The sequence below is a fragment of the Ranitomeya imitator genome, chromosome 6 (genome assembly GCF_032444005.1).
Source record: "Ranitomeya imitator isolate aRanImi1 chromosome 6, aRanImi1.pri, whole genome shotgun sequence".
Lineage (NCBI taxonomy): Eukaryota > Metazoa > Chordata > Amphibia > Anura > Dendrobatidae > Ranitomeya > Ranitomeya imitator.
Window position 1 is genome coordinate 36,420,956 of NC_091287.1, and position 21,552 is coordinate 36,442,507.

Below are 21,552 nucleotides of genomic sequence, written 5' to 3' on the forward strand. Positions count from 1 at the left end.
CGTGGCTTCGGCGTGCTGGAAAACTATGTTTGAGTTGCCGTGACTGCATGTCTTCAGGCTGTTAGACAGCCGCAACACATGCAGGAATTGCCTATTTGTTAAAAGTTCGGGCAGTACTCGCTTCAGTGAAAAAAAACGGTTGCAACTAGGGCGTAACCTCAGAGCATCATTGTTCTGTCTCTCTTGGATGGTCTCACAGGGATGTGTGAACGGAGCCCAATGGCCCCAACAGAGTCCTAACTCTGCGCTCCCATCTGTTATGTCAGACACAATGGAGCAGTTGACGTCACCATTGTCTCTACATAAAAGATGAAGGACACCGGAAACAAGGTCAAAGGGAGTCCAAAGTGGAAGACTGTGAGCTCAGTTTTCCAAGGGCTTATACTGCTCCTCTGATTGTTCCTCTCCTGGTTTTGGGTTAGAAATACTGATGTGAAATACTGAAGTTCAGGCCTTACAGCCATCATTGGTATTTTTTTGCCCCGTTATACTCCATGTTTTCTTTTAGGCTTCCATCTGAGATCTCCTGCACACGCTGCTTCTTTTTCCTTACAGACTTGAACCATCAAAATATTTTTTTCTTTTCCATACCTGCAGTATATCAATCCTTTCAGTGTTTTATTTTCATCCATTCAAGTGAACGGGAAGAAAAAAAAAACCTGCACATAAAAGCAAGTATAAGTTACTATGTTTGTCTGCCAGCTAAAACCTGCTATATTTACTCCATTTAGCTCCATTTTCATAGAGTTCTGTGCAATTTTTTCGCTGTTTTTTTTTTTTTGGGGGGGGGAGGGGGGTGCAGATTACTGTACATGTGATTTATCTACAGTACACGTTTAATAAAGTTTAGTTTTATTCACTACAAAACTTTTGCATGTTTGCACTTTCTCATTTGTTTCTGTGCAGAAATGCTGAAAGGATAAGATGCAGATTACAAAAAAAATCTCAATCAGGAAGAAAAATAAAGTGTGCGCATGACCTTAAAAAAACGCTGCATGTGAACATAGTCTTAGGCTACGTTCACATTAGCGGTGCGTCGGGCACAGGTGCGGCATCATGCGCCCCTATATTTAACATGGGGGCGCATGGACAAGTGTTGTCTTGCGTTTTGTGACGCATGCGTCTTTTTTGGCGCAAGCGTCAGGGCGCAGAGGACGCAGCAAGTTACATGTTTTTTGCGTCCAAAAGCAAGCCAAAAAATGGACGCATGCGTCACAAAAACATGCGTTTTTGCACGCGTTTTGCATGCGTTGTGTCGCCGACACAAAGCAAATGTGAACGTAGCCTTAGTGCTGATGGAGATAAAAAGTAGGAGAAAACCCACAGCATTCGCGCTATATGTGGACATGGTCTTATGAAGTACAAGTAAGTCTAAGTTCACATTTGCGTTGTGCGCCGCAGCGTCGTCGCCGCAACGCACAACGCAAACAAAAACGCAGCAAAACGCATGCACATGCGGCCCCAATGCGGCGCCAATGTTAAAGATAGGGCCGCACGACGCATGCGTTTTTTAAAAGGTCGGCGCCGCACAAAAAATCCAACATGTTGCGTTTGCCGCGCCCAGACAGGTGCGCCCTAACGCCGCATGCGGCGTAAAACGCAACACAACGCATGCACATGCGGCCCCATGCGGCGCCAATGTTAAAGATAGGGCCGCATGACGCATGCGTTTTGTTGCGGCGGCGACGCTGCGGCGCAAACCGCAAATGTGAACGTACCCTTATCCTCCCCCAAGCTTTGGTGCCTCTCTGTGCAGGAATAGGTTACAAGGTAAGGTTTATTCTGCGCAGACATTACAGTGAGTGAGTGAGTGGTGGCTGCAGTTAGCGGCAGCGCCAGCAGGTGGCGCCGGAGCTCAGGCCACGGTCGGGCCGCGCCGGGAGCGGAAGAGTTACAGCTCAGGCTGGGGGAACGTTAGTGATTGTCGGGGAGGAGGATGCGAGCAGCGCACACAATACAGCGCGGCGCAGGCGGGGAGCAACATGGAGGCTTGTGCCTGATGCGGCATTGTGATCACCCCTCCCGGGTGCAGGCGGCGGCTGCTGCAGACTCCTCTGCGCTCCTCTCCCCCCGGGATCCTTCCAGGAACATCTAGGGCTAGAGGAGAGGACATGACCGGCTCTGTGGCGGCGCTTCTCCTCGGTCTGCTGGGCTGCAACGTGTGGAGAGTGGCCACCAAGACCCTGCAGGAGCAGAATGCAGCAGCTCAAGGTCGGTGGACGACAACCCCCACCATCCTCATCCTCATCATCCTCATCCTCCTGCTGCTGCTGCTGCCGGTGCAGGGGATGATGCTCCGCACTCACACACCCCGCGGGCTGCAGGGAAAGGGGATTATTAGCCTCAGCAGCAGGGGTTAAATATCCCCCCCAATGACACCGGAGCTTTCCTATGTGCGTTTAACCCCTTCCATGTCAGATTGCATGGCTTCATGCATTATATTCTTTTTATGTTTAACCCTTCCCATACCTGCTTTCAAAAACAACAAAAAAACGTTCCAGGATCCTGCATTCCTACCACTCAGCAGTCAGAGTTCATTGTCAGCCTCGGGATTGACCCTTGCAGTGCCGGGCTGCTGTGATCTACCCTTGACATGTTGAGTTTTTTTTTTTTTTTTTTTTCTTTAACCTTTTCTCTTGCCGGATTGCAGGAGAATTTTGGGAGGGGGGGGGGGGGATTAATCTTGAGATGACGGGGAAACATTGTTGCTTGGGTTTGATACAATGTGATCCCTTGCAGTTAACCCTTTGTGCGAGCTTTCTTGTTTTAACCCTTTCAATAGGAAGTTCAAATTTAATTCTCATGTTGTTTCTGTTTATGGGTGTAATAATAATAATATTATTAAAAAATATATATATATTCAAACAGGATCAAATTTGCTGATATATATATATATATATATATATATATATATATATATATATAATTTATTTTTTTTTTTTTTATTTTTTTTTTTCCCAACGACTCATAGAAAAAGATGAATTTTTGGATTGTGGCGTTGAGCGAAAAGATATGTAATTTTATACTTTCTTGGTTAATCCCACATGCCAAAATTGATCCTGTTTTATGTGATAAAGAAAAAATTAAAATGTTTTCAAACAAGAACCATTGTGCTGAGAGCTGAATGTAAGTGCTAAACTCTGTGTGTGTGTGTGTGTGTGTATATATATTAGAGCTGTTAGTGAAAGGGTTAAACAAAAAATGTTGTTTGAACTGTTAGTGAAAGGGTTAAACAGAAAATGTTATTTTCGATAGCGCATAAGAACAAGATGAATTTTGCGGAGACCTGATGACAGTGCTGAGCGGTAACCTTGCTTTTTTTTTCCTTGCTTTTTTTTTTCTTGCTTTTCACCCTTTCACTGCCAGTTTAACATTCAGCAGAAGCTGGAGAAGGAAAAACCAAATCCTGGCTACAATGTTAAACCTCCTTGTAAATATTGTGAAACTGTATCCATCTGGGTTTATTATTTCTGTCTTTGGAGGAAGAGGGGGCTTTCTCTCCTGGATGCGGTTTCCTTCCATTGTTCTAATGTCATTTTGCTCAGGAAACTTTGGCGCTTTTCATTTCTGTTTGTGCTGCTTCTTGGACAGATGGAAATTTGAGCCTTCGCTGCTGCAGCCCCCCTTTTATAAGTCGTAAAATGAAAACAGTTTTTCAAAATGCCCTCTGATCCCTCGCCCTCCACCCCCACATCCCCACTCCTCTCCACGTTTTCTCTATCAACAAAGGGGAGAGGGGGGGAGAAAAACTTCATTTTTGGGGCCTTTTTTTTTTCTGTTTTCAGAAAGCGGGGATGACTTTGGTATGTGTCGGGTGCATGTCTCCCCAGTTCCATAGTGTTCAGCTTCCAGCCCAATGGTATTACAGTAAATATTGATTGGAATTGTAGATTAGAGTTACAATATTGTAAACAAAAATATATTGTGAAATATTAGCAAAAAAATCATGACTTTATTTGGATGTAGCAATCTTACCTTGCGCAGGCGTGTACTATGGAGGACAGAGAATGAACTTCAATCCAATATTGCAGCCAGCGGGTAAGGAAAGGGTGAATCAAACACCCGAAAACCCTGCCCCTATGGCTGAAGATTGTTCCCTCCAAATTCAGGTGACAGTGTCCCTTTAAGTGCACAAGGTGCTGGGGTGTTGTTTTAGTTAGGGGGGGGAGGAATGTGTAAATTATAGCGTTCTTGCTGCTTGAATTGATTCAGAAGTCAAATTGGGAAGATTTTTCTTTTCCAAGACAAAAAGTCATAAGTCACACTTAAAATTTGCCAAAAATGTAGGACTCAATTCACATGGGCACTCTTCTCGATGAATTTATCCCATCTTACGCCAGTGCTCCTTTCATTAAAGGGAGTCTGTCGCCTCCAAAATGCCAAATAAGCTGCCCAAACATTTATATATAGGTCACCTAATAGGTGATTATGTATTTAATTAAAAAAACAACTTTTATTTGATATGCAAATGAGGGCGCTTCAGTGCACCTCTGGCATGGCCTATGACTTAATGCACCAGACTTGGCCTGCAGAACAATTGCCCCAAAAAGTGTGAACATAGCCTTAAGGAAGCTTAATTGTCATTTTGGGGGTAAGAGACTTCCTTCAATAGTGGTGTGCAAAAAGCAAATCTTAATTGTGAACTTCGTTTTTAGAAGTGCAATTTTTTTTTTTTTACCTGTAGTTTTCGGCCACTAAAATCCACGCAATATACTGTATGAACATATCCATGCTGATTTTTCCACCTGGGGGAGAAAAAAATGTGCATAAAAACTCACCATGTGCTAACTAGGCTTCATCTCTCATTGCAATCAATAGGAAGCTTTTTCAAAGAGGCTTTTTTTTTTCTGTGTGGATTCAGTAGCAAAATCAGCTTTGAAATCCATGGGGGGAAAAAAAGTCCCTGAGAGCATTCTCTAAGTTTCCTGCAATATGCAGATTGTTCTCCCTTTTAAAAATTAGCAATTCTGCAAGTAAACTGTGAGTATGTGGAACCTTTTCATTATTGTTCTACTTCTTGGGGTAAAAACAGAGGGGGAATAACTGAGAACTGTAGTGGTTGGCACCGGTTGTGATACATCTCCCACAATGGCTCTTCCCTCCTCTAGAGTAGGTATTGTTATGCACTAAGATGGCCATAAAGTGTTGTTTTTTTTTTCTATTTTTTTTCTCTCCCATTTTGTTATGTCCGCTTGTTATCCTTTTCTTGTCACCCTTTTTGTCTTGAGCCCTTTTTTTTTTTTTTTTTTTTTTTTCATGAGCCTGGCCTTGCTCCAACCCTCTCCTGAGTATTCACGTAACGTTGTGATCTCATTTTGTAGAATGTTCTAAATCCTGAACGATTCTATTTGATTTTATTTTTATACATTCCGAAGTTGGGTTGACTCGTTCGTCAGGTATCAAAATGCGTTGTATGAATGGATGAAGATCCAGAGAACATGCACCCTCGTCTTCTCTCTGTGGCAGCGCCCGGGAATCGCCGCCCTTTTCCTGTTTGGTTTGAATACATAGATGGCGGTTATCATATCCATTATGGTATGATTAAAGCTGAGCGATTGATGGGTTACGAGAGGTTAATGCCGTCCCCTCAGACAGGAGAGGGGCTTTTAGGATGATGGAGAGGGCGATTGTCCATATAGTGCAGATGGGGATGAGCATTTTGCGGCAGATTCGTCCATTCCTGCTGATAATAACTTTCTCGCTGTATTTCCTTTGTCCAGTTGGATTTTCTTTTTTTTACCACTTTTATGTTTGTTTGTTTTTTTTTCCTTTTCCTCTCATCATTACATTGCTTATTGGATCAGAGGGATTTTCCAGTTTTGGAAACCCCTGTCCACAGCTGCTGTTCATAACAAAACAACAACAACAACAACAAAATCCGATCTTTAATCACCCCCCCCCCCCATGTTCAGCGTCGATCTTCTGCAGCTGCTCCCAGTGTTGTTGATTGGCCGCAGCGGTGCAGCTAGTCAGTGAGCTCAGCAAGTCTGATTGGCTCACGCCATCAACTCGGGCACAGGTTGTAATGGGTATGAGTTGCATCCATGAGAAAAATAAAAAAAATAACACCGACGTGCAATACGGAGGTCTGAATGAGGCCTACAGCAGTTTACGTGTTTGTTTGTTTTTTTTTACTTATTAGATACCAACTACCTTAATTGCTAATATCTGCTACAGACAGGTGAAATCTAAAAAATATAAAATAAACTCTGTGCAGGATTTAAAAAAAAAAAATAAATAAAAAAATGTTTTCCTTATTTTTCCCATGAGACGTTTCCAATTTTTGTTCTATTGAAAGTGTCTGGTGTTGCTGCAGCATGAATGTGAAAGAGCTGCAATAGCAGACGCGTTGCGTGGAAAAGGGAGGCGCTGTGTCCTAAGCAAAGCCTGTTCCCTAAATTCTAAAGAACCTCTTCTATGAGCGCAGATGTAAGTTGTCAGAACCAAACCTGCGTCCTGGTGGAGTCGGATGGGACGGTGGAGGCAGTGGTTCTTCTGGTCTGATCTCCTCCTTGGATGGAGGGTTACCCTTGTACGAGACTCTGGACAAGGCTACGTTCACACTAGCGTTATGCTAGTGTGCGTCGGGCGACGCACGCGTCATGCGCCCCTATACTTAACAAGGGGGACGCATGCGTTTTTGTTTGTTGCGTTGTGCGACGCATGCGTCTTTTTTGCCGCAAGCGTCGGACCAAGAAAACGCAACAAGTTGCATTTTTCTTGCGTCCGATTTTCGGCAAAAAACGACGCATGCGTCGCAAAACGCAGCGTTTTTGCGTGCGTTGTGTGTTGCGTCACCGATGCAGCAGCGCACAACGCTAGTGTGAACGTAGCCTATGTGACCACTTCATGCTCCGAGGCTGCTTTCCTCTGTGCTGCTGTTCTGTATGGAGATGATGGGTGTGATTGTGGATGGCCGCCGTCGTTAGCCGCAGAGGGGAACAGATCTGTGTGTTGCGCGGAGATTCTTGTTGATTGGTTCTGTAAATCTAAGATCACTGTGTGCGGTGATTATACATGGAGACAACGCTGATCAATTTAACAGGAGTTGACTGGTGTCCAGATCAGGTTTACCATTAATTCAGCAATTACTCGGCCTCTTAATTAAGGTCCTTTTTACACAGACTGATAAATTGGCGGCAATGATTGCCGACCGGCGCCTGTTTACTTTCCTTCACACGTGGCAATGATGGTGAGAAGGTTCGTACTCCCCATTGACCATTTGTTCCCCACTCACTTTTGTTCTTGTCGGCAGCAGAATGATTCCACCCGATGTGCCCACCTAAAAATATGCCGCCATCAGTAGGAATGTTTTGTAGCTCGTTCACTGGGCAGGATTAGGCTGAGGCCACATGCGGCTGTGGTAGTCGGTTGTATCACAGCGAGTGGGTGAAGAATTGGGCACATCGTCGGCCACAACCCTTCCATTGGGCAATGATTGGGAGTGTAAAGGGTTATGGCTACCAATTAATTTGTGTTTTGGATGGTGACACCATTGGTTCTGGTTTTTGCTCAGAATTATTTATTTTTACACCTACAGCACCTGAAAATGATGAAAATTAAAAAAATCCACCATGATGGATCAAGTTTGTGATAGATATCTGCTGTCAGTTAGCATCTGTCATGCTTGTTCACCAGTGGTCCACATCTCCAGTCGGAGACCCCATTAGAGACTTTAGCCTATGGGGCTTGCTGACTTTCCTCCAGCAGATGATGGTAGACGGAAGCATGGCTTTGTTGTATTTCCAAAGTGTGATCTTTTTATTTGGTGGGGAGATAAGCTGCTGGCAGAGGAGTGAGCAATGGCTGTGTCCTAGAGAACACAGGAGCACTCGGGTGAGCAGAGGGTCCCCGCGTATATGGGAAGATGGCTGACGGTTCATTATAGCTAATTCTTTAAGGCCATGTTCACACAGTGCGTTTTTTACCGCGGAACAGCGGCGGTTTTGCCGCTGCGGTTCCGCAGCTGTTTTCCATGCAGGGTACAGTACACTGTACCCTATGGAAAACAGGACACACTGTGCACATGGTCCGGAAATTGTAAAAAAAAAGACGCGCTGAATAGCTCCCGGAAAAAAGAAGGAGCATGTCACTTCTTTTTCCTGAACCGCAGCGGTTCTGCACCCATAGACCTCCATTGTGAGGTCCAAACCGCAGTAAAACCCGCAGATCAAAAATATATCTGCGGGTTTTACTGCGGTTTGATGTGCAGAACCGCTGCAGCAGGAAGTGCGGGGAGCGGGCGGAAGTGCGTGGGCGGAGTGTGGCTGCCCCCCCCCGTGTTCCGATCCCGCCCCCCCGTGCTCCGATGCCCCCCCCCAGTGCTCCGATGCCCCCCCCGTGCCCTAATCTCCCCCCCTTATACTCACCCGGCGTCCCGGTGTCCGTCCGGCCGTCTTCTCCCTGGGCGCCGCCATCTTGCAAAATGGCGGGCGCATGCGCAGTGCGCCCGCCGAATCTGCCGGCCGGCAGATTCGTTCCAAAGTGCATTTTGATCACTGAGATATAACCTATCTCAGTGATCAAAATAAAAAAATAGTAAATGACACCCCCCCCCCCACTTTGTCACCCCCATAGGTAGGGACAATAAAAAAAATAAAGAATTTTTTTTTTTTTTTTTCACTAAGGTTAGAATAGGGGTAGGGGTAGGGGTAGGGTTAGGGTTAGGGGTAGGGTTAGGGTTAGGGGTAGGGTTAGGGTATTTTCAGCCATTTTAACCCTAAAAAAATTCCTAGAAAACACAGAGACTCTGGCTAGAAAACTGCATCAAAAAAACGCATCAAAAAACGCATCAAAAAACGCATCAAAAACGGACCAAAAAAGGACCTGCGTTTTCTGCCAAGAGCTGCAGTTTTTTAAAAAACAGTCAGGAAAAAAAAAGGATGGAAATCCTGAACGTGTGAACATACCCTAAGATGGGTTCAGAAAAGTTTTCAGGATGAGGATAGAAATAATGCCAAACTCCTGTAAGCCTCAGGAGCCACTTTTTGTGGGGGCTTTTTTTTTTTTTTTGCACTATGCCGACCTCAATCCACCCAAACATTGAGTGCCAAGAGCAAACTTCTAGGTGGCTGCCAGGTTCCTGACGTCTACTTCTCCAAGTTTCTGATTACCGCGATACAATGTTCTTCCATTCGCTGAGCAGCTGATCTGTTGCTTCGCTCCAGGCTTTTTCAATGGTTCTTTTAGTAGCCTGTGTTCTACAGTTCCGGATGACTCCGATGGATGTTGTGGTTACTATGGCGAGCGTACTATAAAACATCCTGCAGAAAGGAACCTTTTCTGGAAAGTCCTCGAGTGTTGTCCCTTTTTTTTTTTTTTTTTACGCCGATGCTTCCGCATTCAAGGCATTCTTTGCCAGTGATGACGAATTATCCGAGAGATACGTGGCCATCGGGATACCTCTGATCATCATGATTGTGTAGCTGTATGACCACGCAGTGGTGATGAGCGCCCATTCCCAGAGATACACGTGCTTCTCACAAAATTAGTGTTGAGTCCATTTACTGAACAGACATTTCAGGAGGCCAACATTTTGGATTTTAAAATAAATTTTCAAGCTGGTGTTATAAAGTATTCTCATTCAATGAGACTTTTGGGTTTTCATTGGCTGTAAGCCATAATCATCAACATTAACAGGAATAAACACTTGAAATAGATCACTCTGTGTGTAATGACTCTATATAATGAGTGTCACTTTTTGTATTGAAGAACTGAAATAAATTACCTTTTTGATGATCTTCTTCTAATTTTGTACCTTTGTGTTGGTTAGTCCTGTCCTGGAGAAGGTCCATCCGTGTGTACGTAATATAATGACTCAATAATCTGATGTTGTGCCGGTAGCTATTAATTTGGTGGCAGAACCTCCTGTAAAATACTGTAAATCCTCGCTCATTCCTGTTGCTGCATTGGTGTGGAAAATTGTGCAGGCCAGCATGGATTTCAAGGAAATATAGCCTGGATTCCAGTATGAGACCGTAATAAAGTTCCATATTACCGTCTCATTACCGTAGATTAGTCAACTTTTAGAGCTGATGAAGTTGTGATTTTCTGTGTCTCTTAATCTGATTGCATAATGCTAAAACTGGGAAACCCAGCACCAAAATCTGTAATTCGCATGTTCTGGTTACATCAGTTGATGATCCTCACCCATTGGACAAAATCTTAAATTATGGCTTCTAAGGATTTTTTTTATTTTATTTTTTTTGTTAGAAGAGTCCTTGGAAAATTAGACCCCCCCCCCCCCAGGGTGTCGATCTACTACAATCCTTACCAATTTGTTGAAAGTGTACAGCTTTCCTGCAGTGCCTCCGCAGGAGAGATGAGGCATTACACCGTTTCGTCAATAGGGAGGCTACTATATTAAATGATTAGGGTCCTGAACGGTTAACCCGGAGGGATTTAGATTTCTGTAGTTTACTGCTCATTGGTTAGGTTAACGGCCACTTCTGCAGTCTACCAGAAGAGGCCGGTTTCCTAGGCAAGCAGTGCAGCACTTACAGGCTTGTTGTTTAACGCTATGTTAGACCTTCCGCTTCAGCGGCCCTGCTCTCCTGCGATTCTGTAGCTGCAAAGCTGCAGCATTAAGGAGCGCCAGTTCAGACAGCAGTTCGCAGCCCCGGATGCAACTGGTCAATCAGGAGCTACTGCCCCTGTGCAAGCAGGAGGCAGGGGAGTGCTGCGCTGTTGAAGAGAGCAGTAAACGACTGTATATAAAATGTTGGGTGTTTGTTTTACTGCCTAGTGGAGAAAAACTTCTAACCTTGGGTTAGGTCATCTAAAAAAAATAAAAATAAAATACTGTTGAGGGTCTAATATTAAGAAGTTTCAGTTTTCGGTGACATGGCTCTTTCTACACCGACGTCTGCTTGTTTGGTGGTAATCCCTTCTCTCAGCCAGAAGCTTGATGTTGGTGTTTGTCAGCAAAATTTAGTAAACGTGCATTTCCTATTTAGCTTCTTCCCCCTAGAATCTGTCTCGCCCGTAGATCTTAACAGTTCATTTACATACTAGGAAAATAGGAAAAATATGGAATTTTTGGGAATAAAGGCATCGGATCACCGATATCAAGATGTTTTATTCAGCTTCCCATGACCTACATGTATGTATGTATGTATGTATGTGTGTATATATCCATCATCCTACTTATAGATTTCCTTTTACCAGTTTTGGCAACTTTTTAAGATCAAAATTTACATATACCGTACTTTAGAAAGCGCCAAATTGAAAACTTCTCGAGAGACCTTACTCCAGTGGGAGACTGGAGTGATATGACCCAACAAATACGACATTTGGTTAAAGTCTGAGTTCATGAATCTAAAACATCTAAATGAGCAAAGTTGTTGAGAAAAAATACTAAAACAAAACAAAAAAAAACAAACTTAAAAATGTCATAAAACGTGTAGAGAATAAGGTGTAAATAATGACACTATCAGCAAAATTCTACAGGACTGTAATGAAAAATCTATGGCCGTTTACTGGTGCTTTACTGACAACTACGGTATTTAGCCCTTTTTTCTGATTTTGCGTGATCTAACCTTTCTAAATTAGATGCTAGTACTCATGCACGAGCAAAGTGGAAGATGTCAAATATATAAAGGTGCAAAATTCATCTCCCGGGCCCTAATACAAAACCTATAATGGGGCCCCATTTCTATGGCTCCTATACTACAGACAGTGATACTTATAGAGACGTATCGGTGTGTGTGTGTGCACCGTATGGAGATACAATCTGGCTCTTGTCTAGACCTTTAGTTGAATAGATGGGTCCTCTGGCTTCTGCTTATTCTGTCCCAGTCTACACAGCAAAGCTGACAAATGATCTGTGCCAAACATAAAATGGCAGGTGATTTTTTTTTTTTTTTTTTTTTTTTTTTTTTTGTGCATGCGCAATGTGAAATCTAAAATTATTTGATTTGTTCAGGTTTTTTTTTTTTCTGCTGCCAAAACCGGCTTGTCATTAAAATCCATAACCTTTCCAGAGAGGGGACATATCACCCTCACATTGAACATAAGGGATAAATTTGGGCTGTGGAGGGAGAGGAACTAATTATAAATAGAGAAGTGAGAGAGAGATGACATGTCAACCTCCTTTATAGTAGTACCTCCTGTAGTCACCAGGTAATTACAATAGATTTGCTTTTGGGAAAAAGACCAAGAATGAGATTCCTTTACTCAAAGGTGGGGAAGTATGCTTCCCTGGCAGTAGAGGAAGCAGCCGCGGCTTTGTCCATCACTTGTCAGTCTATTACGTAATTGTCCTGACGATTGGAGGCAGCGGAGTTGCATCCCGTAACAAGCTGGTGACAGCGATGGGATCTACAAGACTCCCACAACTGTTATCCAGAAGGCTGTGTATGTGCCGACACCAGCGCCATTTTCTTGAAACTCACCGCTGGGAGACAAATGGCTCCTGCCTCGCTCCGTCGTGATGCCCCCTCCTCCCAGCCCATGGCCCGTATCATCGCCCAACTCCTGCTGCTGCCAGCTTCGTGCAGCGGCAACCCTGCTCCCTGTGACCTTACTCCACCTCTGGCGCACCCCTATTTCCCTCCCAAATTTATTTTGAGAAAACAAAAGTGCGTCTTACAGTCCAAAAAATACTGTAGTTCTTCAAACGCCGCCAAAAAAAAATTCTGTAAGAGAAAAAACAACGCTTCATTTCTCAAATTCAATCACGAAAAGCAAAAAAACAAGATGTTAAAGAGATTTCTAAAGTGCGGCGCTGGCCCTCCCTAAAGTGCGGCGCTGGCCCTCCCTAAAGTGCGGCGCTGGCCCTCCCTAAAGTGCGGCGCTGGCCCTCCCTAAAGTGCGGCGCTGGCCCTCCCTAAAGTGCGGCGCTGGCCCTCCCTAAAGTGCGGCGCTGGCCCTCCCTAAAGTGCGGCGCTGGCCCTCCCTAAAGTGCGGCGCTGGCCCTCCCTAAAGTGCGGCGCTGGCCCTCCCTAAAGTGCGGCGCTGGCCCTCCCTAAAGTGCGGCGCTGGCCCGCCCCATGGAGAATGAATAGAGCGGCGGTTGCACATACGTACTACCACTGCATTCTAATGGGGAAGGAGGGGGGGTAAAAGTTCAGACAATCGGTGCAGGTGCCATCACTGGGGCCCCCACTAATCAAGAACTTATCACCATTCTTGTAGATGGGTAATGATTCACTGTACAAAATCTTTGATAAAATCTCCCAGTAAAGTCAGGTGGGAGGGGCTTTGTAATATAATTATATTTCTACCTCTGTGAATAAACCCGTGAAAAACATACTAAGAACCTCTGCACCTTTTTCTTCCAGTCGGGCAATATTGTTGTTTTTGCCCACTTTATGGAACAAAAACCTAAAATGTTGTCATGGGATATTTGTGTCTAGCGAATTCTATTCTAAGCCTTATGTTCCAGTTATCAGCTGCCTGACTGATTAGTCTGCAAGTCGGAGAATGTGATAACCTTGGATGAAGTTCTATTTTTGACTTTTGTTGTTTTTTTTTTTTGTTTTTTTTTTCCACTTGTTTTCTTTTCCAGTTGTGGGAAAAATGTTTGTAATTGTATGACCAAGGTGCAGAAGTACAGACTCGTCGCCTGTTGGCAAATTCTTTTTGGAGTTTTTCTGTCCAGAGACTATGTGGACTGACCGATTTATTTTTATGGGTTTTGGTAATCCCTTTTTTGCCAAGGGTCGGTGATTGGATTTTTTTTTCCATTTGCCATTCTTTGCTTTGTAATGGCATTAAGGCCTCGGTAGCATTGGGATGATAATGAGGCAAAGCATTATTTGTCAATGATTTACTCCGCCGTCGGCATATTTTGCATCGTGCAGATGCCATCGCACTCACCTTCTCTATTGATCTCGACTCGAAGACACTGAACCATCTGGCTAATGAAACTGTCTGGACAATCCTCGCACTCCCAAAGCCATTTATGCCGGATTACATCTAATTATATTACATCTATTTATCAAAGTTGCTGGTAGAATGCCTGTCATGTCCTCTAAGAGCCTCTTTATACACATGTGAAGGCGAACGATTAGATCGTCATTAGCCTTCAAGAGTCATCAGACAATAACCTATTTTGTGTTGCGTGTATCTTTTTTTATTTATTTTTTTACAAAATTACAAATTTTGCTATTGCCACTATGGCAATTTTAGGCTTACCGTATGTTTTCTGTCTTTTCAGGATGAGTTTTCAGCAGGCTCTCTGTATCATCACAGGCAGGATTACATTGAGTAACAACTTTATACACAGCTGATAACACAGGTGATGTCACAGCTCACCTCCTCCTGTACAATGACTGATGACACCTCTATATACAGCAGATAACACAGGATCCACCATTCACAATAGGTGATGTCACAGCTCACCTCCTCCTCCTGTACAATGACTGATAACACCTCTATATACAGCAGATAACACAGGATCCACCATTCACAATAGGTGATGTCACAGCTCACCTCCTCCTCCTGTACAATGACTGATAACTCCTCTATATACAGCAGATAACACAGGATCCACCATTCACAATAGCTGATGTCACAGCTCACCTCCTCCTCTTGTATAATTACTTTCGCACATGCTCATTAGATGCTTCAATATAAAAGATAGGGTTGTAGTCTGTTTGTTGCGGCTAATGTGCAAGTGAATTTGCTGAAGCGGGAAGTTAGTCTGAAAAAGCCCCAATGACCAGTGTGAAAAGTTTGCAAGATTTCTCATTTTTTATTTTTAATAAGGCTACTTTCACACTAGCGTTGTTTGGCGTACGTTGCAATGCGTCGTTTTGGAGAAAAAACGCATCCTGCAAATGTGCCCGCAGGATGCGTTTTTTTCTCCATAGACTTGCACTAGCGACGTATGGCCACACGTCGCATCCGTCGTACGACGGCTGCGTCTTGTTTTGGTGGACCCTCGGCACAAAAAAAGTTACATGTAACGTTTTTTGTGCGTCGAGTCTGCCATTTTTCGACCGCGCATGCGCGGCCGAAACTCTGCCCCCTCCTCCCTAGACCTTACAATGGGGCAACGGATGCGTTGAAAAACTGTATCCGCTGCCCCCGTTGTTCATTTCTTTCACAACGTGCGTCGGTACGTCGGGCCGACGCATGGCGACCGCCCCGTACCGACGCTAGTGTGAAAGTAACCTAAAAGTACTGATGTAGAAGAAAAATTGCCTAAAATGTTAAATACACATAAAACAAATCTGATTTAAACATTTGTGATGATAAATTCACTTTAAGGGCGTGCTGGTTTTGTGGTCTGGTTTTTTTTTTTTCTTTTCTTCTTCTATTTTTGGCATATTGGTCAAAAACACTGCAGTTTTGCAGAACAATGGCAACATTTGTATGGTAATGCATGGTTCCTGCAGTGCGTTATTCTTTTCTTCTGTTGGATTTACACATATGACTTTATAAAATTGGGAGCATGAAGGGGGTACTCTAGGCTAAACTAGAAGCATGTAGACATAGGTCCTAGAAGTACCGTATATACTCGAGTATAAGCCGACCCCCCCCCCTAATTTTGCCACAAAAAACTGGGAAAACTTATTGACTCGAGTATAAGCCTAGGGTGGAAAATGCAGCAGCTACCGGTGAATTTCAAAAATAAAAATAGATGCTCCATACTGTTCATTATTGCCCCAAAGGAGGTTCCATGTAAAGCTGTGCCATATATAATGCTCCATACCGTTGATTATTGCCCCATAGATGCTCCATATAAAGCTGTGCCATATATAACGCTGCTGCTGCAATATAAAAAAAAAAACCACATACTCACCTCTCTTGCTGCCCGCAGCTCCTCAGCGTCCGGTCCCGGCGTCTCTCTGCACCGACTGTTCAGGCATAGGGCGCCGCGCACACTAGTACGTCATCGCGCCCTCTGACCTGAACAGTCAGAGCAAGAGGACGGGAAGAAGGAGCGGCGCCCGGCGGGTGGAACGTGGACAGGTGAATATAAAATACTCACCTAGTCCTGACGCTCCCCCTGCCTGTCACACTGTCTTCGGGTGCCGCAGCTCTTCCTGTCAGCGGTCACTGGCACCGCTCATTAGAGGAATGAATATGCGGCTCCACCCCTATGGAAGTGGAGTCCATATTCATAAGTTTAATGAGCGGTGCCAGTGACCGCTGACAGGAAGAGCTGTGGCACCCGGAGACAGTGTGACAGGCAGGGGGAGCGTCAGGACCGCCGGGACTAGGAGTATGCGACAATCCTCTCTCCCCCTCACCCGCCGACCTTGCCACAGACCGTGACTCGAGTATAAGCCGAGAGAGGCACTTTCAGCCCAAAAATTTGGGCTGAAAATCTCGGCTTATACTCGAGTATATACGGTAGGTTGTTTGGAGCCATAATATAGCCATGTGTGTTTTTTTTTTTTTTTTTTTTTCACACACACGTTGGGACTTGATAATCCAGAATGTTTGATAAATTGGCATATTTACGCCCCTTTTTTTGTTACAAATTATGATGAATTTGTCGGCCATAACCTTCCATGGCCGCTCTCATCTATGCTCTCACCCACTCTGCATAAACTCATGTAAAGACGCCAGTTTGCAAAATTTTTGAGTTGCGTAAAAGTTTATTTTAAAAATTGCAACATTTCAAGCGAAACTGCTTGTTCTTTTGGGGGACGGTTTGATATCAATTTTAGGCAGTGTATTCTTGGGGAGCTACAAGGTCAGGGATGTTCTGAGGGAGGCGGCTTTGCAGTCTCTCGGGTCACTTTTGACTAATGGCTTATTATTTGGAGAGTGGACAGGAACGATCTGTCATCTTTTCAGTGGCTGGAAGTTAATTTCTTTTCGTTTCTAATTGAGAACAAAGCCTCTTTTCTTTGTGTGCGACACCAACGTAGCGGCTGTGGACAATGGACGTTTGCCCTCCACCACCCCACGGCAAGCCTCGGCCTTTATCTCCTCTCTAATTAAATCTGTTTCCCTGCTTTTTTGGATATTGGCCAAATGGCTGTCCCACTTCATAGTGACGCGCCTGAGAATAAAAGGCCGCTCTGAGGTTTCCCTATAACTTGGCCGCACGCGGTGTAGAATAGATCTCTGTAAACTGAAAAATGTATCCGTAGATTACAAGACAAAGTGCGCATGATAGAACCTGTCTTCTTGACATTGGCTCAAGCTATCGATGTTCCTAGACTTTTGCAGGCTGGATTAAGGAGTACGGTAATTGTCGTTTTTATTTGTTTCCATCAATCAATGTGAAAATAAGAAACTTTGTAAAATATCTTAATACAGACTTTCCCTTTGCTGAGAGAGATGACAATTGGTGCTCATAAAGTTCTATGGAGAAGTGTCACTGTCTTTTCAGGAGAACTTGCAGCAGAATGTCTGTTCCCCTCCATAGAACTTTAGAAGCACCAACTGTCTAGTGGGAGAATCTGTCTTCACAGAGTTTACAGATTTCATCAATGAGCTGAGAGTGAAGGATCAATGCAGGATGAAGAACAATCCGACTTCTCTGATCAGATATATTAGAGTTGCTTATTGTAGTATGTACTATTGATTTATGACATACAATTTAAAATGATGGTTACTCTATGAAGGCATATTGGTTTTTTTTTTTTTTTCTTATCAAGCTGCTGGTGTGTGTACGTAATGAGGAATACCATTATCTCTGACCATGATATGTATCCAGAATTTTTCACTAATTTCTATCTATTGGAATGGCTTGGTCTTTGATGTTCAGTTTTCTCTGAGCTAGTGGGTGGAAACTCACTACTATGGTGTTCCCATATACTATATACACACACAGATATGAGGGATTACCTCTATGTAACACATATTCACAAACAGCAACAGCATATGTAGGACATACAGCAGTACTGAGCAGTGTGTCTGTGAATCCAACTCCAAGGTGAGAGAAAACCCTTCAAATGATCTGTACCTTCCCTCTCACTAGACTTCATTAGACATCTGTAATCTGACATCTCAGATGGATATTAGTTTTTTTTAAAAGTACATAAGTTCAGGTGGCGGAGAGGGGAGTTAGTGGCTCATAAATGGAGGTATACCGTAAGTTTATTTCTTTTTATATCCTAGTTAGAATGGAGTGGTAGTGGCACATATGTGACAGCCACTCCATCTATTCCCTATAGGGCTGCCAGGTCTTCTTTCAGCTTTTTCCGACAGTCCCGCAGAGAATGAATGGAGCGGTGGTCGAACACGCCCTTCTTCTGCTCCATTCTTACTGGGATAAACGTGCCCAATTCTACTGATCGGAGCAGATCCCAGTGGTCAAACACCAACCAATCTATATATAGGTTATACTGGACAAATATATATATATATATATATATATATAATTTTTTTTTTTTTTTTTTTTGCTGTGATAAGCTATGTGTATTATCCAAAGATGTCATCGCATCTGGCTCTGAGTAATGGAAACCGTGGTCTGGATAGTTGGAGAAGAGCGGCTTGGACTCTGTTACTTGACTGAGATCAGTGATTGCTGCTGACACGTACGTTATACAGTTATCTGGATGGGATTGTTGTGTTCCGACCATCTATAGCAGCTGGTTTCAGTCAGATGCAGTAACTTTAACTACTTTTAAAACCAAACTTTTCTCCTCCTGTTGATGATCTCTACTTTTCTGAGGTTTCATCTGACTGGTCTCATTCTCACAGGGCCCGAGGCCCCGGGGTGGAGGTGGCATCATGGCCAGATTGCCCTCATGTATAATGTCTTTTTTCTGACCCCATCGAGGCGCCTCCTCACCAGCAGAGAGGGTTCCTGTTGCTCAGCTCTCAGCAATAGTAGCGGCTGCCTTTCACGCTCTCTGACTCCATCCGGTACGATGATGTGCACGTCTATATTTAGCGGCGCAGTGTGGGAGATTATTCTTTTTTCAGGGGATCAAATATGTATATTACACTGGTGATCATTACATAGCGTACCCTCTTGTTATGTATAGCACCTTCCCTTATTAGATAGTATCCTGCATTGCTATGTATAGCCCCGTCCCTTATTACATAGTATCTTCTAGTGTTATTTTTAGTGCTGTACATAACGGAAAACATTTGGCGTCTGCAGATGTGCACCATAGCACCTGTGTTTATCACGTCGCTTGTCACATGACCTCCCAAAATATCACGTGACCTGTCACGTGATACATCGGGTGCTGAGGGCCCCATGCCCCTAAACTGCCCAGGTCCCTGACTACTGTCTGCCCCGAGTCTGAGGCCTCTAACCAGAGAGTAAAACTTCCTTCCTTTTAAAGAATATAAAAGGCTCTTAGATTAAAGGTAGTGCAGAATGGGGGGTAGTGCGATTTCCCATTCATTTATAGTAACGACTGACTTGTGTGGACTACCGTAGCTGCCATAATGACACAGTGACTATTTTTCTTCTAGGTTTCCAAATTTTATTAATGTCAAATTTAAAAATATAATGTCTGATTCCTCCTAGTGAGGCGGACATAACGCGCCTCCCGGCTTTGTCCTTTTTAGCAGACCTAGATGGGATCTTGACATCTGAAATCCTATTATAAAAAGAAATGGGATTTTTATTTTTAAGGGTAAGATCACACAGGGCGTTTTTGCTGCGTTTTTTTAATGCTAATTTTCTGCTGCTTTTCACAGTACCAGCAAAGCCTATGAGATTTCAGAAATCTCATGCACACACATTGGTTTTTTTGTTTGATCGGTATTTTGTGCTTTGCTGCGTTTTTTGGACATAGGGCATGTCACATCTTTCAGCGTTTTTGCTGCGTTTTTTCACCCATTGACTTGGGTGTTGAAAAAAAACCAAAAAACGCAGGTATCATTTCTTTCCTGCCAAGATGATCAGGTTTTGCTGCAGAAAAAAAGCAGCATAAAAGCCCTGTGTGAACTTACCCTAAGACTGGTTAATTTTTTTTTTTTTTTTTTAAGGGTCCTTCTACGTTCTTTGTTTTTCTAGATTTCTGTTTGGAACAAATGTGAGAAATCTGCTAGGGCCTAAGTGGCCTGGCGGCTGGCTGCCCCTGTGCCAAGGCGGAGGAAGGGGGCCCTTTGGCGGGCTGTCTCTGTGCTGAGGTGGAAGGGGGACCCTCTAGCCGGCTGACCCTGTACCATGGTGGAAGGGAGGTGGCCCTTTAGCCAGCTGCCCCTGTGCCATGGCAAAGGAAGAGGGGCCCTTTTTACATTCTGCCTCTGTGCCATGGTGGAGGGAGGTCACCCCTCTAGTTAATTGCCCCAGTGCTGAGATGGAAGGAGGTGGTCCCTCTAGCCGGCTTCCCCTGTGCTTCCATGTCAACCAGTCTGTTTTTTTTTTGTTTTTTTTTAACTTTATGCATTTATAATAAAACAATATTATATAATTTTCTGTTTGGCGAGGTTGCTGAATCTTTCATTGAAGAACTCTGTCCAGCTCTATTAAAGGACACCCGTGCCTCACTATTGTCCCTCTTTTTGCTTGCACGTACTCGTAGGCTGTAGCACTGACTTTAGTGTATGACCTGACAGTCTCAAACAGTTGTACAACAATCTTGTGTGCGTTTATTTTCTGCTCTGTGTCTTGTGTTTGGCGCAGAGGTAATTCGGAGCCCCAGCTCCACACCGCCGCTGCCTCCTCACTGCATTCACCAAGATATGCTTGGAACTGGCCAGTCAAGAAGTGGCTATCCCGGCTTTAAAACAAACCGCAGCTTTCTTATCTACATGTTGTACATAATGTGTTTTTTTTTTTTGTTTGTTTTTTTTTAATCGCAGAGAGATGTTGTTCAGATGTCTTTTTTTTTTTTTTTTTTTCTATGCAAATCTGAAGATAAAACAAATGAAAATGATCCTTGTAACTACTTTGCATATTGGTTGCCAGATACAATTCTCCATTGTTAGGACAAATGTTCCTTTTTTCTTCCCCCTTGTAAATCTCATTGGCAACTGGCAGTCTGGGACCATAAACCATAAAGCTCGAAATACAAGTTGTGTAAGAACTAAGTTATGTTTTGTGATAAGTTTTAGGCTATGTGCACACGTCAGGAATCTTAGCAGAAATTTCCTGACTCAAACCGGACTTTTTTCGCAGAAAATCAGCATGCGTTTTTATTGCAGATTTTTTTTAGTTTTTTTTTTTTCCGGAGCTTCCCCAATGCAATATATTGCGGCAAAAACGCAAAAAATCCACAAAATTAATGAACATGCTGTGTTTTTTACCGCAATGCGTTTTTTTTTTCGCCGAAACACGCAACATGTGCACAAAAATTGTGGATTGCATTCTATTAATAGGATGCTTATCCCTCCGTCAGGGGAAATATGCTTCATAACGAGTTTAGGGGCATTACGCCTGTCCGGCACAGGCTAGAAAATTGGCTATATTTTCCTTTTTTTAAAAATGTCAATGCTCTAAAAGTGATCAGTTGCCTTAACCCCTTTACCCCCAAGGGTGGTTTGCACGTTATGGACCGGGCCAATTTTTACAATTCTGACCACTGTCCCTTTATGAGGTTATAACTCTGGAACGCTTCAACGAATCCCGGTGATTCTGACATTGTTTTCTCGTGACATATTGTACTTCATGATAGTGGTAAAATTTATTTGATATTACTTGCGATTATTTGTGAAAAAAAACGGAAATATGGCGAATTTTGA

General features: G+C 43.6%; 1 protein-coding gene across 1 annotated transcript in view; it reads left to right on the plus strand.

Annotated features, from left to right (window-relative positions):
- Window positions 1-1,951: 1,951 nt before the first annotated feature.
- FAM171A1 (family with sequence similarity 171 member A1) overlaps window positions 1,952-21,552 on the plus strand; it is a 103,773-nt gene continuing 84,172 nt past the window's right edge. Inside the window, exon 1 of the mRNA XM_069729451.1 lies at window positions 1,952-2,211. Within this exon, the coding sequence (XP_069585552.1) occupies window positions 2,112-2,211 (100 nt within the window). The 5' untranslated portion in view covers window positions 1,952-2,111. The remainder of the gene's footprint in view (window positions 2,212-21,552) is intronic.